The sequence below is a fragment of the Patiria miniata genome, unplaced genomic scaffold, assembly GCF_015706575.1.
Source record: "Patiria miniata isolate m_02_andy unplaced genomic scaffold, ASM1570657v1 HiC_scaffold_1, whole genome shotgun sequence".
Taxonomy (NCBI): domain Eukaryota; kingdom Metazoa; phylum Echinodermata; class Asteroidea; order Valvatida; family Asterinidae; genus Patiria; species Patiria miniata.
In genome coordinates, this window is record NW_024037047.1 from 11,068,189 (window position 1) to 11,095,942 (window position 27,754).

Consider the following 27,754-nt stretch of genomic DNA (forward strand, 5'->3'; position numbering starts at 1 on the left):
CTGTGAACCATTTGGAAGAAATTTGGTTCGTTTTGATTTTGATCAGGGTCAATATAATGATGTGCAAAGTTAAAAAAATCATGAAGTACGTATGAAGTACGAACATTTAAATTTAAAGAAAAGAAAACTGATCATTTTTTTTAACTTCTCTGTACAATAACGGATGATGTGACGATTCTGAAACCTTGCAAACTTCTTTGCGGTTGTACAAAGAATATCTAGGCAATTTTGTAAAATTGTAACGAATGGTTTTTAAGTTCAAAAATTCCATCTATCTTTTGACGTACCGCTAGAGGTCGCCCTTTCGTGTAAATACGTCATCATGCCCATGTTTGTGGTGGACATTCCTCACTAATTATTTGCATAATTTATATAACTAGTAAAATGCTTCTGTCTTCAAGTTATATTGAATTATCATTGCACTTCCGGTTACACCGGAAGTAAAGGTCAAATGGCTTTGCGCCTGGGAATCAAATATATTGCCAGTGGCAATGTCTCAAACAACAAAAAATGAGAACGCTACTCTATTCGGTTATTAAGTTATTATGAAAAGTAATTTCTCAAATTTGGATGTTAACCCGCTTGTAATTTGATACCCGGTGACGTCATGATGACGTCACAATTTTTTTCACATCTTCGGACCAGGTTTCAAGTTCCATCTAGGTTTTATAGTCGTCACGTAAACCGTTTGGGTGAAATGTGGTTCATTTTGATCAGGGTCGCAGAGTGGTCGGGTCGACAACTATTTCATTAGACATGGTCCAGTTTTATGTCAGAACAAAAAGGATCAAGAACTTAAACATTTCCAGTACCAATTATTTTGTACAAAAAGAATGCGTCTTTTAGGGTATGATAAATTTCAGTGTAAACATTTAGGTACACGCACAAGTTATTTCCGGTTTGATGACGTCATCAGTCAAAAAAGGGAAGGGAGGACACTTGTTTATCATTAAATAAAAATAACGCATGGAAATTAAGTGTATGTACATGGGCGTCGCGAGGGGGGGCAAGGGGGGCACTTGCCCCCTCCTGGAAAAGCAAAAGAAAAAAAAAAAAAAAAGGAAGAAAAAAAAAGAAAAGAAAAGAAAAGAAAAGAAAAAAAAGAGGCGCGAAGACAAAGTGGTGTAAATTTAATGAGTTGGGGGGGGGCAAAATGTCCCTGCCCCCCTCTAAAACTGATAAATCGAGAATGTGTTGAGAAATACAAGCATTTCTTGGCAAAAAATTTTTTTACCCCCCTCTAGAAAAAATCCTGGCGACGCCCATGTGTATGTAATAATAACACCCAACTTCCGGTTTGATGACGTCACAGTATTTGGAAGCAAAAGGTCACTATTAAGTGTAACATATGTCTTTTGGGGGGCAAAAAAAACATTAAAAAAAATATATCATTGTTCAATTCTCCCTACAGTAACTTGCGGTCTGATGACGTCATGATTATGAAACCTTGCAAATTCATTTGTGGTTGCTCACAGGATATATAGGGGCAATTTCATAAAAATTTGATGGAGGGTTTTAACATTTCAAAAGATTAAACTGTTTTGATGTGCTGCTAGAGGGCGCCCTTTCGTGGGATGACGTCAAAATGATGTTTTTGTGATTGGCATTCCTCACTTAACACTTCCATAATGTATTTGTCTGTAGTAAAATGCTTCCGTTTTAGAGTTAAATTCAATTTCTATTGCACTTCCGGTAACACCGGAAGTGAAGGTCAAGCAGTTTTGTGCCCGGGAATACGAAATGTTGCTCAAGACACCGTCTACAACCTCACGAAAAATGAACACGATACTATATTCAAGAGATATTGGTCAAACTATTTGGACAAATCATGCCATCAAATTGCTTGTAATTTGATACCTGATGACGTCATGATGACGTAACAAAATTTATAACATTCGTAATATGTTGCAAGTTCACAGTAGGTTTTATGATCATGCCATAAACTGTTCGGAAGAAATTTGCTTTGTTTTCATTTCAGGCTAATTTCTTCAATTTGATTTCACCTAACTTTGACCTTCCGGTAGACCAGGAAGTAATGGTGTATCTGATTACAGAATACAAACATCATTGATTACTTTGTTCAAGAGTTATAAGTGAAAGTAATTGGTCATTTTTTTCAGCTAAAATTGCTGGTAATTTGAGATCCGATGACGTCATTATGACGTCAGAGTAATATGCACCACTTGGGATGAGGGTCGATATACAGTGAAAGTTACAAGTTCATATCATAAACTGTTAAGGAGAAACCCGCGAATAAGAATTGTCCAGAAAAAAAGAAAGAAAGAAAGAAAGAAAGAAAGAAAGAAAGGAAGAAAGAAAGGAAGATTAATCGTAACACCTCCAAAGAGTGATTGGGTTGTGTGCCCGACCACTCAACAAAGAATAATTCTTACCATTTCAAATGGGTGCATACCTATGTTCCCCAATACCGATGTTCCCCAAAATCCCTACCAATAAACCCTAACCCTAGCCCTAACCCTAACCCTAATCCTAAAGATTTGGGGGAACATCGGTAGTGGGGAACATCGGTATTGGGGAACATCGGGTAGATCCCTTTCAAACAGGTGATCGGGTCGAACCCGATCACCCAATAAAGCTCTCTTATCCTAGAAGAATGGTAATTGTACCTTCACTTGCTCAGGGTTATAGTAGGTTAATATTGTTCAGGGGAAGGAAGGAAAGGCATTAGACTGTTATGGAAGGTATTTTCTGTTTCAGACACTCATTCTTGGAAACATTCAAAATGTTTTAAAATGTTTAATTCTGTAGAGTTTCAATAAGGGAATAAATGTGTGCTCCGGAGGTTTTTATCACTCGTTTAATACCGCTTAGAGTCTGGGTGCTGATAATTACCCGAGCCAGAGGCGAGGGTAATTATCAGCACCCAGACTCTAAGCGGTATTAAACAGAGTGATAAATACCGACCGAGCACATATTTATTCCCATTCATAAATACCTTATCCGTAAAAAAATATCAAATAATTCGTTCAAAAATCCCGATTTTGTTCAACAAGTTCACTTCATGCTTTTTGAAACATCCCTCTAGCAAAATAATGGAGTGTTCAGCTGGCGAGTAAGATGTAAACAACCCGTTTATGGAGATTGACGCGCGCGTAACATGTTCTGCGCGATGTCACGCAGAACGCACCTGGGGCATTGCGTTTTGAATTTAGAACTATAAAATTCTGACTCGCTTGTAGTGTTGCGCATGCCTACGTGAGGATTGTGAACGTTCAACCAATGAAACGGTAAGAGGCACTGGATTTTTAGGAGTCCACATTTTATTGTGACACTGGAAAAGTGTTTAAGACCAGCTAGCCATGTCTTTATCATCCGTTTAAGACCGGCCACGTGACGGGTTCTCGACCAATAGGAATAGCTAAACTGTCTGAGGTATTTATGAATGACTGTTAATTTCCAAGAATAGTTGCTTAAGAAATGTGCCTGTGGCTCCAGCGGCCATAATGAGAAGACATAACTGAGCTGGTGCCTCACTCACACATGTTCTTAAATTGGAGGACTTCATGCATTTTAGTGATGTCATTGATTGGAGTGGCATTTGAGTGTGTATGTTTGACGTGTCTGCAAGCATGGTGCCCCTCAGTAATAGCTTCTAATCATATTTACTGGATTAGTATACTCTAGACAGAAATGAGGATTGCCTTGTATATATATATGAAATCCTCAGTGCTTGTACTGTTTTGGTATTGTTGTAACCCAATTTCAAGTTTGCTATTTGAATTAAACTCATTTTCAAAACCTATAAGACTGAGTTTTCTACATCAGTGGTGCCTAGATAATTTGTTGTTGTACAGCCAAAGCTGTATTAGTTACAAGGACAGGGGAAAAACAGAAGCAAATTAAGGTCTGTGGAAAACCGCCCTTACGATCACCATCGTGTGCCAAAAGGGCTAGCAGAAAAATTGTGCTTATTAAGTACCCGTACCGAACAAGGGCCGATCCAGACCACAATTTTTTGGGGGGGGGGGGGCCAAAATGGTATACCAAAAAGTGAGTCAAAAAATTACGGCGAGGGGGCCCGTTTAAGGGCCCCAAAATTTTTTTGGATTTTAGATGCTCTCTGGTGCAATCCGAGGCAATTCCTGACCACTTTAACAAATTGTTCACATGTGCATAAGCCAAAATTCCCCATTAATTAATGCATAAAATACGCTAACCAGAAGCACGGGAGTTTCTGCCACAATAAGGGGGGAAGAGCTATGAAATTGGGCCCTGTGCAGGAATACTCTGTTGATGTCTTCGTGCCAGTGGTGAAGGTCACAATGCAGTTATTCACTGCTTAATACACAGAGTACACATACATACATGCACAAGTCCATAGCACCTTTGCACTGAGGAATGGTGCATTAGAGTCTGACATATACCTCACTTTTAGTCATTGTTGCGAAGGCCTTCGCTACGGAAGCGAATTTAGGACATAACCAAAAAAAACAATTTGGCCCCCTATTTCACCCGGGCGGATTACTATTTCGCCCGGGCATATTACTAGTCCGCCCGGGCGGATTACTCAGAGGGCCGAAAGAATATTTGGTCATGTCCTAAATACGCTTCCGTAGTTTGCGGTGTGTGCACAAAGTAATTTACATGTATCTTTTGTAAACTATGGTCCCAAAACAATTCAAAATAAAACATTTTCAGATGGAAAATGTCAAAAATGGAAAAAAGTATTTTTGTTTCCGCTTGAATAAAAAGATAAACTGAAAATTTGTTAGGAAAAAAATTGAATATGCTGAATGGCACAGGTAAAAAAACATTTTTGAACGAGTTGAACAGGACAGAAAAGACGTCACTAAATCTATTAAAACTTTATTTTTCCCTTTCTTTTCCAAAAAAATATACAGCTCATAGTGATGCATCTTGCTGACTGACTACTTTTCTGAAGTCTATACACTGTAATACCAAGGACACCAGAATCTTGAAAGGCAAAACCTTTGAGAAAAAAAATCAGTGCACATCATTCTTTTTGACTTTGTGCGGTTCCTTCTTTAGAGGTTCAATAAAGCTCTTTCCTTGACATAAAATGTCACAATTATCTGATGTCTAAAAACTACTTGTTTGTATCATCAGGTGCAGCTTTGCATTTACATGACATTTCAATCACCAGCCTGAACTGGGTCATAAAGAATGCAACATACAAGGCAGACTTGTACTTCTGTGTTTCAACTGATGCAGCTGGCTCTTTGCAGTTTGAGTTCTTCAGTGTGCCACCAACAGTCAAAGAATCTTCATGCGCTGTGCTGTGGCAAAGTGTTTCGCTCGCTCGAAACAAACAAGGGGCAGCTGTTTTTGATGAATGGTAAGTCTGAATGTAATTTTTCATACAGGATCAATTGCCTTTGATGCATTTTGTTCGTATCCAATAATCACCACTCAATATCCAAAACAGGATGTTCAAAACCTAACCTGTGGAAGTTTCAGCTGAGGGAGTATAACTTTTTTTCAGAAAACAATGCACAACCTTTTGATCATGAAACACGATAACGTCTATAGCACTCTTTATTTATAAAAAATATTATTGATTTTTGGAAGCGCCTATATTTCTGGATTTCTTCTAAATGACAGCATGCCCGACGGAATGATCTCACTGTGTGTTTAGTACCAGTATGATCTTTAGTCAAAGTAATCTTTTTGATAATAATTTGGTAGGTTACTTTTGGGATCAATGCAAATGATCCTATATGCCTTTCAGAAGATGTATAATGTGTGCCAATATCAGTTCTTCATACCAATAAACCTATCGCGGTAGAATCACATCAATGCAGCTTGTGAAATATTGTCCAATTACATGATATTGGAATTGACGCGGAACGCGCAAAATCTGAGACAAAAAAAAACTTACAAGAGTACAAACTTCCATAGGGTTGTCCAAGGGGCGTGGCTAACTCGCAAACGGCGATAGGTCAATTGACTGGGGGAAGACAAAATGTTTGAAGTCAGAACTTTATGGAATTTCTCCCTCCCCCTTCTTTTTGTTTTAGGTACATTCTAAACACCACAAAAAAAGAAAGTCCACACTGATTGGACTGAGGGGACAGAATTTTGAATCTGATCATCTTATGATGGCGTCATTTATATAGACCTTTGGGGAATTTTGTTGGCATTTTGATACCACATTTTGATACCACGTTTGCTACCAAAGACTATAAATCATCCAACATTGACAACGGTTTATAAAAATTGATGCAGTTTGAAAACTTGCAAGTCTACGTCACTCAACTTACCTGTAGAGCAATCTACTTATGCATATTTCCCTATACCGGCAGGTATTTAGGCTAAGTGTTTACACAATAGCGCCCTCTTCAGTCCTACCCATTGTGCCCCGCGACATGTGTGCCTTGTGAGCATCTTCTTTTCTCTTAGCGGCAGGTCGGGTAGGACGTGCAAAAAATATGCTCCGTATGTCTTGTGAATTTCTGCTAGCCTTATCGCGTAAGAGAAGAATTTGATTAACCCTAACCACCCTGAATCCATCAAAATCCATACCACTGTTTTGGAGTATTTCGGCAGATTCAGGATACCTCCATATTGAAAATAGGGGGATTTGATGGATTCACGATTGTAAGCCTAGCGGCACTGCAGGGTGCACATCTGTAAATAGGCCTAAACCCATCCGCCGAGCTCATGAATAAAAGTTATACCCTCAAAATATTCTATATTAGAGAGTTCTGAGAGCCATAACATTGGGGAATTGAAGAGATATGGCAATGAACCTCTGGCCTGGACTCGGGGCTTCCAATTCTGAGCATTTTGGATACAAATGGGCTCGAAAGTGGCGCTATTTTGCCATGTTGTGGAGGGATTGTTTTTCAAGATGGCTACCATTCCGCTTTGGGGAAAATAGGAGTCGTCTTCTTTGGGGGAGAATTTCTCAAAAAGTCAATGGTCAACCCACCAAAAAATGAAAAGAAATTGAAAGATGACATGTCGATCATTAGTATTTTTAAAAGAATTTTGAAGTATGGGCATTTAGCACTAGTGGCTATGGGAATTTTTTTGCACTGTTGCACCCTGCAGGATTTTGATGGATTCAGGATACCCCCATACTGAGCAGTCACTTGAACACCAAAATTGTTGTGCACGACACAATAGGTGGATTTTGGCAGAATTCAGGACACTTTCTAGTAAAAGTTCTCAAGGGGTTAGGGTTAAAGAACTATGTAGTAGAGTTATAGTTTTGTCTTATTGAGTGATTATCTCATAGTAATGAAGCGTTTGGAAAGAGCTGGTCTTGTCACAACCGGGAGAAATTCCTCTTCCACGGGACGGACCGAGTTCTCGGGGGACTCTGCCATTAACGCTACATCGTTACTGCGGCAGCGGTCTCCTGTCAAGCACCCTCTGCCACTGCCGGCTGTGAGCACTGGCAGTTCCGTTGGCCTACTCGGTCGCCTTCTCCGGTCAGTCCAAACGGAACAGCCAAACAAAAGGGGGCGCTCCGGCAAGGTTCCTCTAAAACTTATTTCCTGTGCTGGAGCTGAACCTAAAAAGGGAGGCAGGGTAAATGTGGCTCTGCCTGAGGCAGCCTGAGGGGACTAGCCTTCACGCTTCAGTGGGCTTTAGTCACTTGTGTCCTCCCAGCACAGTGCCGAACACCACTGGGTGCTGGGACAGACTATTGTACGGGCCACCGGACCAGACAACGCTCGCCCAACCCATTGGGCTTGAAGCACTGTCGGCCGGTATGACATGACATGAGCGATGCAGAGCGGGCCGCCCTGGCAGGCTCCATATTGTCTTGCTATGGTGAGGACTCAGTCTCTATGGCTGATTTTCTGCAAGCCTTTCTGTCGATTTCGGCTTCATTATCGACCGTATCTGCCACAGTGGCGGTTCTACAGGTGGGCTGGGGGGGGGGGGGCTTTAGCCCCCAATTTTTTTCTAGCCCCCCCCAAAAAATATTGCACTAGTAAATGTAAGAATGTGGCGTACTACTTTTCTATCTACTTTTCAGCACGCCTCCCTATAAAAATTCTGGATCCAACCTGCTAGCCCCCCCAAAATATTGGCTCCATAACCACGCCTGATCTGCCACCCGCCAGGTGGGCACCGTTGGTGGCCCCCCTGAGGCAGCGAGCCACGCCCCCCAACCCTCAATTGTTGGTCACGGTTGGGTGGCTCAAGAACAAAGAAACATACTGCATACGCTTAGCCTTGCTCCGTTCTCCCCGTCTGCAATGAGCATTCTGCAGTCATCAGTCATTGGCCACGGTTGGGTGGCCAAAGGACAAAGGGACATACTGCACACATCCCTGCTCCAGCACTGAGCCCGCCCGCACTGAGCCTGACACCTGTCTATGTCCATTGTCTCCGAGGGAGTTTCTCAGCCACCAACTTGTGGCTCTGTGCAACTCACCCCTCCAGACGGCTCTCGTTCACTAGAGTCAACTCGGCCCTCGGCAGAGTCGGGTTCGGGTGATTCATCTGATAATGACGAGGAGTCAGACCAATTACAGCGGCTGTCCATTGCAGAAACAGAAGTCCGTTTGGTGCAAAGGGACATGGTTCAGGTACTAAAGCTACCCTCCACCGATTAGCCCCCTCTGTCTGAGCATACATTTTTCAAGCGCAGGACGGGCTCAACAACAAACGGCGAAAAGGTGTTCCCTATACTTCCTTTGGATCAGCTGTGCATGGAACACATCGACAAGATTATGTCTGCTGACAAGTGGCGTCCATTCTGCAGTCGAGAACGGGATTATTATCGCTTCCACCGGGGGGATTTCAATGATTTTTTCACCCCAACGCAGTGAAAGATAAGCTGGCGTTGGATGAGGCAGCCTCGACCTCCAAGCGGCCCTTCCAGGACAAGACGCGCAGCAAGCGTGAAGACACTCTGAGGAAAATGGACTCAGCCTCCCGTTTCGGCTTGCATTTGACCTCCCTCTTACTCCTCATGGAGTATTTGGCCGTAGGTTATGAAGATGACTCGATATTCCGGCAGACATGATGACCGCTGCTCTCACTGCCATTCAAAATATTCGATGTTTTAAAGTTTTGATTATTTGTTCAAAATGTGGGTGGGTCAAATTAATTTATTGAAATTTTTGTTAATCAAAATTCACTTTTTTCAATTAAAAAGATAGAAGATAGCTCTTTTGACTTGCCAATTCAACTCTCTGCGTTCCGACTTCGTAAACCCCAGCTTTTCCTGTACTGTACAGGTACAGTATGCATCCGGTACATGCACAATGTACCGTGTATTGTGTATACCTACATCGGAGCACCATATGCATGGGGACCAGTGAAGTTAGACTTAAAGCATGTGTAAATCAGAGTGCCGTGCAAATGGAGCAGGATACCAGGTTAATTTTGTCTTAATACACGCCACGAGTGTCGGTTACTAATCACAACAACGAAATAAACCTACTTGCATTCAAGACTACTTAGGCAACCTGCATGAATACGCATGGTATATCTGCCTGCAATGAAAATGCCACCCATCTTGAAAGCACGAGTTGAGAGTTCCATTTGCTTTTTTCTACCAAAAACGACTGACATTTCTAAATAAACTTCATGAATAATTGGAGTCATTACACCTCTTTACGCCAAGACAAATTTTTTTTTTTTTTAGAGGGAGCTGATAATTTTTTTGACCATTTAGAATGGACTAGTTTTACATGTTTGCAGGTGGATTCCCTATACATACGGAAATGCTAGTGGGCCGTGTTGACAAGGTACTGTACACGGACTGCAGCTGCATTCCGCCGTCACTGAACTGGACATTCGTTATGTTTTTTATTGAATGAAAAATCAATATTTTAAGATCAAAAATTGGGGTTGGTGGGTGGGTCAAAACAGGCACTGCACCTGACATGCTGGGTGCTGTCACACAGGCCTTTCTGCGAGCTGCAGCTATTGCAGCCTGCAGTTGAAGAACATCAACCAAAAATATTTATGACGGTAGATTACGCCATTTTTACAAGTGGTGTAGAAGCTAGCTCTGTACTTCTGTAAGAGAGGTTGCAGATTTCCTGGTATGCTTGTTCGAAAGTAACCTCGCTATGGCCAAAATTGAAAATTACTGTTTGGCCATATAGCTATTCATGAAGGCTTTCCAGACAGAACTTTGGTGTCAGAGAGTCAAGCTCTCAGCCAGCTAGTCAGGGGGACGTTTGTTTCACCCCCCCCCCCCGAACATGTAGGCTGGTGCCTACATGGGATCTCTTCAACGTGTTATCCACGCTATCGAGAGCTCCATTTGAACCAATGGGCAGTTCAACTTTGTTACACTGGTCCATTAGAGTTGCCTTCTAGTTAGCAGTGGCTACATCCAGATGACATAGCGAGCTTCATTCCCTTACAATAGAGACGGGCCTCATCCGGTGTGAACAGGGGGGGGGGGGGTCCATCTGATCCCTAAAGTAGGGTTTTTGGCTAAGAATCAGTCGGAGTCCTTTTTACCCTTGGACTTCTTTGTCCAGGACATTAAATCTTTCTCGTCTGGGGCCCGCCTGGGGTTACGTCTGATATAACACATGCCCCTGTAATTATGCAATAGCATCTCGCATGACCCGCCGCCTATTCCACGGTGCTAGTCTATGCAAGTTTATTGTTCTACAGGTAAGTAGAGTGACATAGACTCCCCCCCCCCCACAGAAGTGTGGATGGGGTCTACAAACGAATATTTACCTGTAGAGCATCCCTACTACCCCACTATCCTCAATGTCATGGGTGCTCCAACTTGAAAAGAGGACGCTCACAAAGCATGCATGCATGTTGTGTAAACTCTTAGCGTAAATACCTGCCAGTCTAGGGAATATGCATAATTAGATTGCTCTACAGGTAAGTATTTGTTGGTAGACCCCATCCACACTTCTGTGGGGGGAATTTAAAGATTACGCGAGGAGACATTGCTAACAGACATGCCTCTTATTGGCCCCTATCGACTGCACAGTGCCTGAACAAAGCACGGGTCGTTCGAATAGCCCGCGTGCCCCCATTCATACAAGCACTGTACGATCGATATTCCCTGCCGTTCGTTTCAGGCGTTGAACAATGGTGAAACATTGTACACATTGTGCAATTTCCACTTGCGTACTCTTTAAATGTGCAACTTTTCCAACTGCATCATTTTTCATAAACTGTTGTCAGTGTTGGACGATTTACGGTCTTTGGTAGCAAATGGGTTATCAAAATGGAGCTAACAACATTCCCCAAAAATCGATATAAATGACGTTATCATAAGTCAATTAGATTCAAAACTGTGACCCCTCCAATGAGCGTGGACTTTCCTGTTTTGCAGTGTATTTATCAACCTTGAATGATAGAGACGTGTATGTATGTTGTAGGTTTTGAATAAAGTAAAAGTCTAAAATAGCCATTAGACATAACGATGTCATACTGTGTTTACATGTACGCTTTCTTATGGGAGCGTGGTTGCTCTGGAGTCCACAATATGCATTAAATTGAATTGTGATTTTTTTTATGCATTAATTTTTGCATTAAGTTTGACTAAGGATACAGACTTTTTCCACCTAGTATTGTGAAAACGTATCTTTAGCATACCTCGTCATCATCTATAATTGATTTTGGGCTTGACATGTATATCAGTCAGCCTTGGTATTTTTTATTGCATCATACATGTAATAGAACTTCCATTGTTATTGTACAGGCTCTTCAACAAGATGTCAATGTGGACCGATGACGATCCAAAGAAGGTGTATCCAAATTCTACTGCTGCATGGCAGAAATTTGAATCCAGCCTAGGGCCAGTGTATGATTTGGTGCGCAATATTGGTGTTTTTGAGCCATACCTTTGGCAGGCTATGACAGAGTTCATTCAGGATAATGTACAGTATATGGAGATACGAGGTTTGCTACCACCAGTAAGTTGATCCTTATCATGCTCATTAATTAACAGCATTAACAGAGGATTGTAACAATTGCTTGATCTGCTTCATATCACCATTTCAGAGTCTTGCCAAACCAAATAATATAAAACAATAAAGACATCACTCACTTTATTGGACTTACAGTTTCAGACACTAAAGATCTTGTCATCATAAATACACTCTCTGCCGTGTACATCATGTACAGGTAGACTGTGGGCAATCTTGAGGTCACATACATGCAAGTTTACATTTAACATATTGCAAGGTGTATGATAAATCATCATAATATGGCATAGCTACAGCTGTAGTCTTAAGTAGGTTGATGTCTTTTCATGAAGTGTTTTCAATGTTGTTCATTAATGAAGCTATCACTACTGGTTCTAAGTGGAGTCAATGATTGATGCTGCTATTCTGACTTACTGATACATGTACATCTTTTAATTCACATGAAAGCACCTTTTTATGAAAAATGTACAAGTAATTAGGCAAAAAAAATCCAAGTTTCTCTCTAATAAAATTGGAACAACTATTTTTTACTGGATGTTCATTCCTCTCCAGTTAATGAAAGAGTAAACTATTGGTCTTTTCCTTCATTTACTATTCCTTTCTTCAGCTGAAAACATCCAATGGAACCCAGTTGTCAAGAAACTACACTATGCAGAAATATGCAACAATATTTGACAAGTTTGTCTCTGCATATCCCGGCAACTTCTCCGGTGCTAAGTATATTTTTTCGTCCAAAAGGTACTATTATGCAGATCACACTTTCATTTAAAGTTCAAATAGTATGATACAATTTTTTCTCTATCGGGATTATAAGCTGCCTCCTAAGATGTTTTTTTGGAATGAAATGTTCAATTGTTGGAAATGCTGGCCATCTGTAGTTGCCATTAACATTTTATTGTAGCAAAGTTTAAAGGGAATGTACAACATTTGCTTTAGCTGCAATTTTCAGAAATAAATGGGTTTGGAGGATTAGTATCATAGAGCACATAAAATGACTTGTTTCGCGTTTTGGGCTTGTAGATGTTGGAAAAACCAAGAAAACCAATCATGTTCTTGTAGTCTGGTTCCCCGACCCCACTTAAGATGAAACGGAGCAATTTATAGACTTTTGGGAATTTTAAGTCAGATAATCAGTCTAGCAGGCTTGTACCCCTTCACAGGTGTGCAATCAATTGCACAGAAAACAATGAATAACTAATTATGAAAAATTAGAAGCAGGTTTTGAAAAAAAGCCAGTTTTTTCCAACGCTGGTCGGCCGACCAGCGTTGGAAAAATACCATTTTTCTTGAGAATGATAGCACACTAGGAGCCACGATTTTACAGGATGCTTTAGACTGTCATTCCCTAACAATCCAGTAAGGTATTTCATGATAATTTGATCATTTCGTTTTGTGATGTTTGCAAATGTTGTATCTTCCCTTTAATGGTATGGGGAAAAAATAAATGTGACGTTACTTAAGACAAAATGCTATATGGATCCCCCTATCGTGATGGATTCTCAACAATCACGCTTGAACTGCTTTTGCAAAGTATTCTCATTCCTGTATACTATTCCTTGAAATAAACAGAAAAAAAATTCAACTTATATGAATAATCTGTCTGTAATGATTGATGAACATTGATTCAGAATTTAACTTGTTAGTAAAGATTTTGCTATTTGTTCTTGAGATGTTCTGTATGATTTGTTGAGATTGAATAATCTTACTGTGTAACCATGCTCAGATCCATTTCTAATGAAACTTTTATAGAGACTATAAGTGATAACCATGGCATATTTCTTCCTGCAGACATGTTGCTGAGGAGATTGTGAAGTCAGATGTCAGCTTAGCTCTATCCTTGCGTGATACTTATCCTGATCATTTTGCTGGATATGATCTTGTTGGTCGAGAAGATGCTGGATATCCTCTCATTCATTTCATTCAGGAGCTTCTACTTCCATCTCAACTCAATCGCAGTCTTCCATACTTCTTTCATGCAGGGGAGACTGGTAAGTAGCAAGCAGTTATATCCATTCTTCTGTCACTTTTTCATACTTGTATGTTTCACGTCTACTCCGGGAGGGGAGGGGGGAGGTGCCTGAGCCAAGTGCGTACGATGGTCTTTGTGCCTCATCCATTCATAAAAAAAGGGGTTGTGCAAAATGGTAATAATTGAAATATTCCTTTTAAAGTCGTTATTGTAACTCTTTCTGTTTTCTACATACATTATTCAAGCTCTTGTTCTGTGCCAAGCTTGTATATTAGTCCAGTATCGAAAGACCAATTGTAGAAAAGAATCTGTATTTGCTTCGTTCTATCATGCAGTGAATCCTGCACTCGACTACGTGCTCGAATGCACTTACCGTGTAGTAGCACCTTCAATGACGCCCCTACAATTCCCCCACAAAAATGTTGTGAAAACGTTTTTTAACATTTTGTTTTTATTCCTTGAAAGGATCATCAAAGGTTTCATCTTTACTCCATAGTTTAAAGGAAATCCCTCAGTTCAACATGACCGTTTTTTTCTGCCAAATTTATGAACATGCCAAAAGTCAAAATTGTTTATCCAAACGGTATTTTCACTGAAGCACAGTCGCGTGCTTGGCTCAATGAGTGAGCCATAAAAACATTTGTAATTAGGAACTCGACAGGCTCAGCGTGTCGTGATGACTGTCTGTGTGTGGTCAACCGCAGCCGTTGAGAGATCATAATAGTGCACTGTAGCTAGCTAGCTCTGTGTGTGTTGTGTACAATACATTGGGTTTGAGATACGTCCCAACGTTGGTGGCGCGACCCCATCCTCCTACCCCCCTGTTAGTCCCTGGGATAAGGCCATTTAATCGCAAAATTTTCTGATAAGGCCAAAAAAAATGAATAGTTCTGCTTCCGGTTTCCCTACCTACCTTATCCTGACAGCCCCTACCCTAATTTTTTTATGGGAAAAATGAGAAAAAAACACCCAAAACCATCAATTTCTACCTTTTACCCTTGACTACACGCAGACGCCTCCATATGATCGTACACAAAAAAAAATTGGCAAAAAAAAAAATAATTTCCCTACCTACCTACCCTATTTTCAAATGCCATGTAATCGGAAGCAGAAGTATATTTTTTTTGGCCTTAATCTTAACATTTTTTTCTGTTGTAGTATACCTTGGGACATCCGAAAATGGTGCTCTTAACTTGCACAGCCGGTTGTTTTGCCTTCCAGCTCCAAAAAACTGTTATTTTTGAAACTTATTTTTTCAAAAACAGATAAAATCATGTTTTCGGACTTTGCTCTCTCAAAAATGGTCCCGTCGTGACCTGTTTGCACTTTTTATCATCTTGATAGGATGGGTAAAAAAAAAAAAATGGTTAGTCTAAGGTTTATCCGCATTTGTGTTATCTGGGGGTATATTGCTTCGAGGACACCCCCAAATCCTGTGACTTTGCCCTATTTGGGGACAGAAATGAGTTCGAAACTCTACTAATTTTTAAGATACATACTTTCTTTGTAATTGAAACACTGCCTGAGACCACAAGCTTTAATTTGAGTGGTAGATAAGCTTTCTTTCTGGAACATTGGGCTCGCTATGGCCATTTTTGCTTACCCTACCCCTAAATCACTCAAATCGGCTGTGTAGTGGCTGACATAGCAAACCTACTGTGCGTTTTATGATAACAGTGCCAAATTTGGTACAGAGATAGACCAATATCATATCAACAAATCTGGATATTGGACCATCACAGATCTGGCCCTTGACAGCCGTGGGAGCCATCATTTAAAAAGTGCTGAGTCATGCTGAGTCAGCACTTTTTGTTTTCTCGTGCAGAATGGAGGCCAACATTTTTTTCTGCCTTTTTTTTTCAAACTTGAATGCAAAACAGGCATAAACTAGACTGCTGTTTGTGAACAAACACAGGGCTGTTTCGGTAACTTTTTTTGTGACATATGTGACATGTGAAGTTTAAAGTTTAAGTTCCATCCAGGAAGGATGTGTAGTTCTGTTTATAATAAATGGTGGCATATAAATATGTGATGAAATTCTCATAGGGCTTGGAATTATGACGTCACATGTCACGTGATGTCATGATGACGTCACATCAACTTCCGTCTCTAATCATCTATAAAACCCTGCCGCTAGAGCGTGCTCTAACATTTTATGACGTCACCGTTAGTTTTTGTAAAAAACAACTTAGCCAAAGCGTACATCGTTGAAAGTAAGTTCACATATTTTACCAATTTTAAATTACAAGGCACTTCTGGTTTCAACCGGAAGGAAGGAAGGGTCACGGGATTTTGCACATAACATCAAAAATGAAGGCCCTGGATTATTCCCGCAAACGTCAAGTTCAGGTCTCTCACGGTTGATTTTATATTGATTTTCAAAGATTACATCTATTAATCTTTAACGTGACGTCACGGACCCTTGATGACGTCATCGTGACGTCACTTCAATTTGCATCTGTAACACATCCCGGTCTAGGTACATACCAACTTTCAACCCGATCGGACATGTAGTTCTGTAGATACAGACCTTCAAAATATGCATTTTAAATATGATGTCACATGTTATGTGATGACGTCATCATGACATCACTTCAATTTTCATCTATAACACATCCCGGTCTAGGTACATACCAAGTTGCAACCCAATCAGAACTGTAGTTATGGAGATACAGACCTTCAAAATATGCATTTTAAATATGATGTCACATGTTATGTGATGACGTCATCGTGACATCACTTCAATTTTCATCTATAACACATCCAGGTCTAGGTACATACCAAGTTGCAACCCAATCAGAACTGTAGTTATAGAGATATATGCCTTCAAAATATGCACAGGTACTATATTGTGACATCATGTGACTCGTGATGAAGTCAATGTTCGGCACACAGCAGCAGGTGCTGGTCAAAGTGTGTGCCAACTATAAAGTCAATCGGATTGATTTTAGTGCCAAAAGTGGCGCTGACAAAAAAACGTGTACAAAGTCTATGGGATTTTGGGCGTGGAACAAGAAGAAGAAGAAGAAGAAGAAAGAAAAAAATCAGAACAAAAACAAAGGCTTTTCCGCAATTTTGCGGAAAAGCCAAAAATATTAAAGCTATAGTCCATCATTTGTAATTTGTGCATTTTGTTCGTTTGAAGCAACAAAAGGGTTCAAAATCTAATGAAGGATACTGAACAACTAACGTGATGAAGTTTCAGCTAAGCTTCAGCTGTACATTCCAAGAAAAACAGCATTATAAGATCTCAATTTCAAATCAAAAGTTACTGAATCATGTTTTGAATTGTTTTGAATTGCAGCTATACGCGACGTAGCGCACTGATCCGACGAATTATAACAACCGCGCGCGCGTGTGCGTCGTTCCAATTCTTGTGCGCGCTGCGCTGAATAACAAAACGAACTACTAATTTAAATTTCCTACGGTGCTTCTTAAGAATCACCGTTGGAAATGCCTTCTTTCGTTGATTACTTCAAAATGACAGCTTCCCAGAAGGAATAATTTCACAGGGAGTTTAGTTCCCTTTCTATTTTTCAACCAAGTTTGTTTTTCAACAATAATTAGGCCAGTTACTTTTCGGATGGCTGCAAATGATGGACTATAGCTTTAACGAAAACAAAGGCTGTTTTGGCTGGTTGCCGAAACAAATTTACAAAGTACATTTAAATTGTAAAACAATGATGTCATGGCAAGGTCTGACACCTTCCACTAACATAACAGAAAAGACTCACTAAAAAGTTATTTGAGTTTAGCCACAAAAAAAGTGTTGAGTCAGCATTTTTTAAATGCTATTCTGTTACAAGATTCGGTGACAAACAAAGATTACTAGGCCGACAAAAACCGACAAAAATCGCTCAAGTCGGCAGTCTGACTGTAGTCCTGATTGTCCGTAATGCATTTCCATTGAATTTTTATTTCTAAGTCGGCTTTTATAAGTGGCCATTTCGCTCAAGTCGTCGTGTTACTCTCGGTCCCCTTTCCATAAAAAGCATTACAAAATCCTTTGTGTAAGGCGGCATTCAACAAATCACGCATTGGCATCGACTTCCTGTACTGAGGTTGGCAAAGTGTCGAGTGAAAAGTACTTGGTTTTGCACGGCCCGTGATCGCTGCATCCCCGGTGTCGAAAAAGGGTGTCCTACTGCATACATCCCATATGCATCGTGAGCATATTGTGGCGGGAACCCCCGGGCCAACCCAAGTCTGTTAGGATAAGTCTGACTCCTAGTGGGGTGAAGACAATCTTCCCAAACCAAGGCTCTTCCCTAGACGAGAGATCACTCAGAGCGACCTTCAAGGCTAAGGGTGCAGGTCCGTTTTGGTGGAAATCTACCGCCCGATTATGAATGAGTGTTGATTATTTATCTCTGTTAATTAATTGCACAATAAACCTGTAAACATAAACACCGGAAGCAGAATTGTCGGTAATCTCAAACAACAATGATCGTAATTTATTCAACAATAATCAAGTACAACAATTAGGATGTGATTCGGTGGGTTGTTTTATTAACAGGGTCCTTAGTTACTGGAGATAGCCCGCTGCTTGCCTATGCAACAACGAACACAGCATTAAGCACTAGACAACAATGGCAGCAATGAGCAACTATGCACAGCGCTAGGAATGAATCACTAAGTTAGCCAAACACAGCGTCACAAGCACACAACAGCCGCTTAGCAATGTATACAGTCCGTTAGCAGGGTACCCGCTACGCCGTGCGTGTAAGCCAGAATTCAGCTACACATACCAGCGCGACCCCAGTACAGCTACACAGACTTTGTACACAAATCGCCTAAGCAATTATACACGCAGAGTACAAGTAATTTACCTACTTCTCTGCCCGCTGTCGCAGCTACGCTCTAGCCCGCTACCTCCAGACACCCGGAACTCAACACTCTAAACAGATGAGCCCCGATCCAAGCTAGACACACAACCAGTATCTCACCCAACAACGATTGTCACAACTGTATCAATCAGTCCCAACAATAACACCAGTGCGCGTTCTAAAACCAAACCGCTAACTTCTAAACTTCTAAACTTCTAAACTTCTAAACTTCTAAACAGAGCGCGCTCCCCAGGCACGCATTTATATACCAGGTAAATGTAGACGCTACGTCATGTCTACAAACCATGTGCGTGTACTAATCCTATGGTGCGCTAAACCTATGGGGAATTATTGGCCAATCATGTACGCGCAGCAGCCCACGGAGCTCGTAAGCTCCGCCCGGTCACTGCACACAAGTGATTAAGCGTTAGTGCTATGGTATGACGTCACAACTAAACACTTTCCGCCACAATATCAATACCAGTACCCCCTCTAGGCTGTACGCATGCGCTCTGTCCATTTTGGGGGTCGTCTTATTGAATGACTTCTGCTGCAGTCAATGCGTGCGTGGTATATACCGGACCACACACGCATATAATTTGTTACTGTGCACGTACATATGTATCGTGGTATCCACTATCAATACCCCAAATGTGATGATACAATTCGAGGATTAATTCGCTGGATTCAACTCAAGCATTAAGGAGATAATCCAGGGTAAATCGAAGCCAATTAGTGCAATGAATCATGTATGCAAAAGACCATCCATGTAAGTCAGAAAAATGACGACTTACAGCAGATATGGGCATTCGCGTAAGTCGTCACAAATTCTCGGGTCCCGAGAGTGCCGGTTTAGCCTGAGTTTACTGTACATATAGATGCATTATATTCTTAATAAATATGCACTTTTTTGTCCAATAGCTATCCCTAACAGTCCTGAATCCTCCAATTTCAATATGATTTTGCACACCCCTATGGAGTTAGGGCTATGTGCAATTTTCGGGGTTAAGGGTGGTACATAAGCAATGATACATGAACACCATTTTGGAAAAAAACCCAAAGTACTGTATACATTGAGGCACATCTGGTAAAACAAATGGTTTCTCCGTCAAATAAAGTGCACCTTTAGGCACATCTTGTAAATATAGCACTCACTGGTATAAATTATGGGGGTGGGTGGGGGGGGGGGGCAACACCCCCTACCCAAAGATTATCTGAGGGATATGTCCTTTCCCCATCGCCACCCATGGGAAAAAAATGCATTTCAGCCTAGGCATGTTGTTAATACAGGTCCAACTATTAACAGTTAGACTTGGAAAAGATGGCTAAATTGGAAAAGTCCCAAGTAGGGAGATTTGAACCCAAGGATTATTTTAAAATTGTATCAGCAAACATTCACAAATAGGTTGGGATTCTTTTGGTAAATAAATAAATCGGACTGAACGAATTATTATAATTATTGATATTTTTTTTTTTTTTTTAGATTTGCTGTTAGAAGTTTCGAAGTACTAACGGATAATGCTGATCTGATCTTATATTGTTATACACCCCACTTCCTATATCTAATATGACCTCTACCTGGGAATATTGTACTTCTGATCCCACATTTTTATATTATGTTGTTGACTTTTCTGCATTTATATCTCACTTTCTTGGAGGGGAGGTCAAGGCCGGATCCAGAACGCAATTGTTTGGTGGTTGGTTTTTTTTGGGGGGGGGGGGGGGGGGAGGGGAAAGGGGGTCCCAAAAATATTGTTCCCTAAGAAGTGGGTCCGAAAATTGTCCGCCCAAAATTTCATATGAAAAACCAAGGGGAGGGGGTGCAAATGTATTGCTTTTGTTGAGTTTTGTTGGTGGTGTGCGCAATGGCTGCCTTTTTGCGACGTTACTAAAAATAAATAAAAGGGGGGGGGGCATGGCCCTCATTGCCCCCCCCCCCCCCCCCCCCCCGATCCGCAGTTGGAGAAGGTTAGTTTGTGGGGGCCATCCCCTACTATGCCACTTTTTGTCATCCGTTGGTCTAAACCAATAGAAGTGATGTATATTTCTAATTCATTGGTTTTATTTGTTTTGCTTATTTTGTTGTTTGAACTGAAAGCAATTTCAAAAGGTTTCTGTAGCTTTTAGATGTTGTTAAGTTGGACCTGTAGACCAACATGCTCGGGCTCATTTAAACACGTGAAAGTAATTCAGGACATACAATGTAAAAACAAATTTTTCTATGGACACGATCCGAAAGGGGGGTCTTGTGGGGCATGGGGGAGGGAGAATCATGGGGAAAGGGGGTTATTTTAACCCCCCCCCCCCCCGGAAAAAAATTATCCCAGTGCGTAGGCCTGCATGTGTATTTCTTTAGCAAATGTATCTAAATGTGCTTTGTATTTTCCCTAAATGGTGTTCCCATAACATATTTGCACCCATTTGCACATAATATACCTCAATGCACATAAATTGTATATTAGGAATGTGCGATGAATATACAAAAAATATAGATATCATTGATAGTCCAACCCCCCACCCCACCCCTCCACTTACCTTACACTTCCTTACTTCAGTAACATTTTCTAAAGCATACAAGTGACTGAATAATTATGAGGACATATTAGCAATCCAAAATGGCTACTACTACCTTTTTTTAAGAAGTGCCCTTTTTTCTGAACAAGTACCCTTTTTTTTTTAATAGAAGTGGTGCCCTTTTTTGTGTCGTCAGCCGTTTTGGGTGCCTTTTACTGAATTTCGCACATGTATGGCCCTGAAAAGCCTCATATATTGGCCGTTTGTGTGCGTAATTTTCGGTTTTGAACAGCGCCCCCATCGACAGATGGTCCCCCCCCCCCCTCACTTTTTGAATTTACGGAGGCCAAGTGTCCGGAGAAAAAAACCTGTCTACATTTTACCATGTAAAATGTGCAAGTGCCCTTTTAACAATTGTTTACCCCCCCCCCCCAATAAAAATGACCGTGCTACGCCACTGTCAATACTTGCTCAAAAAGTAACCACCTCAAGCTCAATCCCTCTAAATGCAAGGTGATGCAAATCTGTTTCAAAAAGCATCCTCCCACCCCACCTGATCTGGAAATTGCTGAGGAAAAGCTTTAAAAAATAAATGTACAATGTATTTACGTTTGGGACATTTTACAATTTGTTCCAATGCCTTGAATGAGATTATGTATAGATGTGTTTATATTCTGCAATATTTTCTGCATGTTCAGATTGGGAAGGTACATCTATTGATGAAAATTTAATAGATGCACTTCTACTAAACACATCTCGAATTGGCCATGGATATGCAATCACCAAGCATCCAGTTGCTATGGCAATGGCGCTATCACAAGACACGGCTATTGAGGTCAACCCTATCTCAAACCAGGTACAGATGAAATAATATACTTACAAATATCTTTATTAAAGGTTTGACTCATATCCTGGGATGTATTGGAGCTAAATTGGACATCTTGGTCTTGTAAAGTTTCAGACCTTTCTCATGGACCTGGGGTTGTGTCACAATATATATCTGCTACTTTCTTCAATTTAAATAATGAAAGGTTTGTGCGAATAATTTCTCAACTAAGAGAATGGTTCTGAAAAGAACCAGAGGTATAAACTTGACGTTCCGGTCAGTATGCTCTGACCGTCTTCAGGAGAATGCCTAAACTCTAAGAAGGAAACACTTATGTAGTAGAAGCGAAAGCGATGAAGTTGCATCCTGTGTGGATGCCAAGTAGCTGGGATCCTAGAGCAAGCTTACTGCCCACTGAAGTGGAACAGTAGGTTGCAGTCTCAGTAGAGGGAGGACCTAGGGTATAGGAGACCCATCAGTCTAAGGTGAAGGTTAGTGACCTAGGGTATAGGAGACCCATCAGTCTGAAGGAGTGGGAGCCAGATGTCGTTGAGGTGAAACCCGATGTCTTGCGGAACTGTGTTGTGCTTGAGGATCTCGATGGCTTCCCGTATGCGTCTTGGATGCCAGAACTGGATGGGTGCGATGAGTTCGGGCGCATCCCAATCAACTTTGTGGTCGTTGATGTGGGAATGTTTGACAATCGCCGATTTGTCAAAATCTCCTCGCCGTCTATGTGCTCTGTGTTCCTTGAGCCTGGTGGGAAGGTTCCGACTGGTTTCCCCGATGTAGACTTTGCCGCATTCACATGGAATGCGGTAGACTCCCGGCTTGGAAGAGGAGTCCTGCTTGTCTTTGTGAGTGTGGAGGCTGCCTTGGAGCTTGTTGCCTGATGAGTGGTACACCTTGACGCCGGCTTGTCGGAGGATGCGTTGGATATGATGAGAAGCTGGACCTATGTAAGGAAGAGTGACTGAGGGAGAAACATTGGAAGGACCTTGGGTAGAGGAGACCCGTTGGTCAGGTTTGCTGATCTTGATGCGGTCGGATTTGTAGCCATTCCGTTGTAGTGACGCCTGGATGTGCTTGAGTTCGCGCTTGAGGTTATCTTGGTCGCAGACATCAAAGGCTCGCTGTACTAGGGTCCGGTTGACCGATGACTTGATGCTGGGGTGATGAAATGACCGTTGGTGGAGATAGCGGTTGGTGTGGGTTGGTTTCCTGTAGATGCTGTGTCCCAGGGTGCCATCCGGTTTCCTGGAATCTTGACATCCAGGAAAGGTATGGTGCCGTCTTGTTCTTGTTCCATGGTGAAGCTGATGCTGGTGTGTTGCTGATTGAGGTACTGGAGGAAGTCTTGGAGTTTGTCCGGGCCATGGGGCCACACTAAGAAGGTGTCATCAACGTAGCGTAGCCACAGGCTCGGCCAAAGATCCGCTGTGAGGAGGGAGGAAGACTCGAACTCCTCCATGAAGATGTCGGCTAGGACCGGGGATAAAGGAGATCCCATGGAGGTCCCAGCCGTTTGCTCATAGAACCACTGAAAACAACTGGAAGAAATACATGTTAGTAACAGATCATGAATTTGGTCGGGGGACAGGTCTGTGCATTCACCAAGAGTGGTATCTTGTTCAAGTCTTTCCTTAGCTAGTTTGCAGGCCTCGCCTGTGGGGACATTAGTGAAGAGTGAGACAACGTCAAAACTGACAAGCAAGTCAGTGGGTTGGACAGTGAGGTTTCTGGTGATGCTGACAAACTGGGAAGAGTTGGACACATGGTGTGGTGTCTGACCCACCAAGGGTCTGAGGATTTTGGCTAGGTGTTGGGCTGTGTTGTAGGTGGGGGAACCTCGAGAGGCGACTATGGGGCGCAGAGGGATCTCAGGTTTGTGAATCTTCGGTTGACCAAAGAACCTGGCACAGATCGAACTGGAGGGTCTGAGACATCTGTAGAGGGGGGCAGATAATGCATCTGCTCGATGCAAGTAGAGAAGTTGGCTGGCAACTCGCTTCTCGATGGCAGGGATGGGGTTCTTGGGGAGTGGGCGGTATGAACCAGAAGAAAGTATGTCTTTTACCTTGTTGCTGTAGTCCTCCCTGTCCATGACGACGGTGGCGTTTCTCTTGTCCGCTGTGAGGATGTGGATGGAGTTGTCTCTGCGAAGGTCACTGACAGCGAACCTGTAGACCCTAGGTCCTTAACCTTCACCTTAGACTGATGGGTCTCCTATACCCTAGGTCCTCCCTCTACTGAGACTGCAACCCTACTGCTCCACTTCAGTGGGCAGTAAGCTTGCTCTAGGATCCCAGCTACTTGGCATCCACACAGGATGCAACTTCACACTTCATCGCTTTCGCTTCTACTACATAAGTGTTTTCCTTCTTAGAGTTTAGGCATTCTCCTGAAGACGGTCAGAGCATACTTACCGGAACGTCGAGTTTATACCTCTGATTCTTTTCAGAACCATTCTCTTAGTTGAGAAATTATTCGCACATGGTGTTTCCGCAAACCTTTCATTATTTAGTATCTCCACCATGCAAAGCCTCAAATCTTACTTTTCTTCAATTTGTTTTGTAAGCAGTGTAGACGTGCAAAAATGTTGAAATAAATGTAGAGCTATGTTTACCATGTAGGTTCTTGGTTTAGTTGATGATCTTCGCAATCATCCAGCAGCCACACTCATCTCTCAAGGTTTTCCTGTTGTGATAAGTTCTGATGATCCAGCCACTTGGAATGCAGGGCAGTTGTCATATGATTTCTACCAGGCGTTTATGGGTCTTGCTGGCGAACAGGCTGATCTAGCAACATTGAAACAACTGGCCCAAGACTCCATCAGGTAGGCAGGATTTGATATCTTGATATTCAAGTACCAGCATGGTGGTTAGTCTGTGTCAGTTATTCTCTCATCTTTATATTGCGTTGTGACTTTAGACTTACCGGTATTTGTTAAAGCTCAATTTTCCTTTCTTTTTCCTGTAAAGGGCACATATTTCAAGGGACACAATCTAAAAAAAAAAAAAAATCAGTTTTGGACACAACAGGTACCTTATTCTAAGAAGAGGCATGTTTCCTGGGAATATCTGGGTAGTTTCTTTAGTTTCTTGTTGAATTTATTCCATCGTTTAAGAAAGTGATGATGGGGGTATGATAAGAATGTTGGGCACCAAAAATAGAGGCACTTTGTTCCTCTGATGTTATTAACCCAAAAGCTTGTGTGCTTATATACATCATCTTTACTAGACATGCTACAGCACTGTGTTTCAACTGTGACATTCTTCGGTGTGTCCAATGAAACAATTGAGAGCTTTTGTCATTTTGATTGTTTATACATTGTTACCCAAGACATTGGCCTGGAAATTGTTGTTCACAGGGTGATTTAGATAAGTTCATATTCCCCCAATGCACCTTAGGTGTACAGTCGACTCTCGTTAATACAAGCACGGTTTAGACGAGATTTCGGTTTAGACGAGCATATTTCATCAGTCCCGACCGAAGTGTGCATATTACTATGAGGGGAAAAAAATGCTAAATACGAGCTTGGGTGATACGAGATGATGGTTAAGACGAGCACTTTTTGCAGTCTGGTAAGTGCAAATCTATTGTTATCTGTCTATTTCCACGTGCGTTTGGGAAAACAACTTGTCAGTCAATGAACCTAGCTACAGTCGACTCCTGTTATAACGAGCTCGGTCATAACGATAACCCAGATGTAACGAGCACATTCTCCCAGTCCCGATCAATTTGTGTACATTACTATGGGGAAATATTTGGTTATTACGTGCACGGACATAACGAGACTTCGGCTATTACGACGACTTTGGCTGACCCAATGCGAGGAAAAGCATTGTTCTCAACCCATTTACAACGACATCTTTTCAAAACTACGGGCATTGCAGCTTGTCAACGACGGACCTTTTGTCCCGAAACGGGTATCATGCTCCCGTCTTCCAATTCAAGCAACACACTTAAGCTTCACCCATCAATGTACCTTTGTAAAGACTTCAACCCAACGTTATTTCATCTCGCCGATCTTTATAAATAAATTCAATGGGACTGTGATAATCGGCGCAGTGGACCGCTGGTCTAGTCGCTAATCCCCCGCTGCGGTTTCCCTTAGCGTGACCAGGTTTGAAGTTTGTTTACGACTGCGGTACCACGTTTCTATATTATTACAAACTAACAATAGGGGGCGCTCAGGAGTGAAGTGTTAACATTGTAAGGAATAGCCTTTAGTACTGCCGCCCGAACATCGGGTGCGTAATTGCTCCCTATTGTAACGGGCCGAGCAGGCTGGGGCGTGGCGGGGCTACTAATTAAAACAACAACCAAAGAAAACACACAGTGAGCAAGACAGAATTCGGGGGCGCCTCCCAGATTTTAGTTTGATAATATACGCAATAACTATTTACAAAGATAAACCAAGAGTAAATGAATAAAAGCAGATAAATATGATATTGGGTGAAACTTACAAACTATAAGACCAGTGCAGTGGCGTGGCTGGAGGAGAGCGCACAGCAAACGGAACTTCAACGTAACAGTGTGATAACAAAAAGAAAAGAATGACCAACGCCCAATTGCGCGCACCGGCCTTATATACTCGTAAGGTGCACCCGACCAGAAAAGGTATTAAAGGAATGCAAGATATGTTTGGAGCTTAACCGCTGTGTTGCACGTGGCGAACAGAGTCTTTGTTACACCACCTCCTGCTCCAAAAAGACACGTCCCGTGTCTGTGCAACAAAAATTTAGCAATTATTACAAAAAGTGGGACCTGAAGAACTTGTATTAATTTTATAATTTCAAATATATAATTCTTCAATAATCATTAAACATCTTTGATTATCAAGTAAAAGTCCATAAACTGCTTTTAATGTTTCTTTGTTTATAAATGAAACTCAATTTTCCAATTCTTAACTTTTAGCAATGTCATAAAAACGTCGTAAATCTTTCATCAATTCCATAATTAAATTACCTTTAAACGTTTAAATATTTCTAGGAACTTTATAGTTTTTCTCTAAAATTCCATTATCAAACGTTTTATGGTTTTTGGTGTGTTTTTGTTCTTCTTCTTCAATTAAATCTTTCACGTAAAAAAAACTATCAGTATCGGCATATTTTGAAAACATTTGTTCAAATCGTTGGTTTTTTTTTTCAAAAGTTTAACGAAAATATACTAGAAAACAATTACATGGGTCAACTAAAATTAACTCAGTAATAAAACAAAAATCTCATGGTGTGCTCTACAGATGTTAACATTCCAAATTCACCGTAATGTTGTTGTTTTTTTGTTTTGTTTTTACACAATGATTAATGGTACAGTTTTACACAGAATCTCTAATTACTTGGGACAGTTAACAAGATTTATCACAGAAAAAGATACAGAGAACAGGGAATTTAAGTTACAAAGTCTCTCATCCAGTTGGGAGGTCGCTTTACTCGTCCAGCTCGGGTCCGACGATGACAGAAGGTGTTGTCCTCTTGAGTTGGATCCCCGGTTGTAATATCCCCAACGACTTGGCCAAAATCGTCAGAGTCAGTCCAGCTTGCGAATTCTCCATCGGTAGTTGCGGACCAATCGGTTGGCTGTCTGTCAGCCTGACTTTCGCCCTGGATCACGGGATTGTCGCCTTCCCTCAGAGTACACGGCTTCAGTCTGTCAAAGTGGACGACTTGACGCTGGCGAGTAGTACTCGGCACTTGGACTAGGTAGTTCGCATCAGAAAACTTCTTGAGAACTTTGCAAGGTCCCTTCCACTGACTTC

The 27,754-nt window shown here is 41.5% G+C and overlaps 1 protein-coding gene across 1 annotated transcript in view; it reads left to right on the plus strand.

Annotated features, from left to right (window-relative positions):
• The window catches only part of LOC119723080 (adenosine deaminase 2-like), an 81,586-nt gene that overhangs the window by 39,439 nt on the left and 14,393 nt on the right, over positions 1-27,754 (plus strand). The window contains exons 4-9 of the mRNA XM_038193604.1: positions 5,089-5,317; positions 11,633-11,846; positions 12,466-12,596; positions 13,647-13,846; positions 21,866-22,023; positions 24,627-24,829. Coding sequence (XP_038049532.1) covers positions 5,089-5,317; positions 11,633-11,846; positions 12,466-12,596; positions 13,647-13,846; positions 21,866-22,023; positions 24,627-24,829 — 1,135 coding nt within the window. The remainder of the gene's footprint in view (positions 1-5,088; positions 5,318-11,632; positions 11,847-12,465; positions 12,597-13,646; positions 13,847-21,865; positions 22,024-24,626; positions 24,830-27,754) is intronic.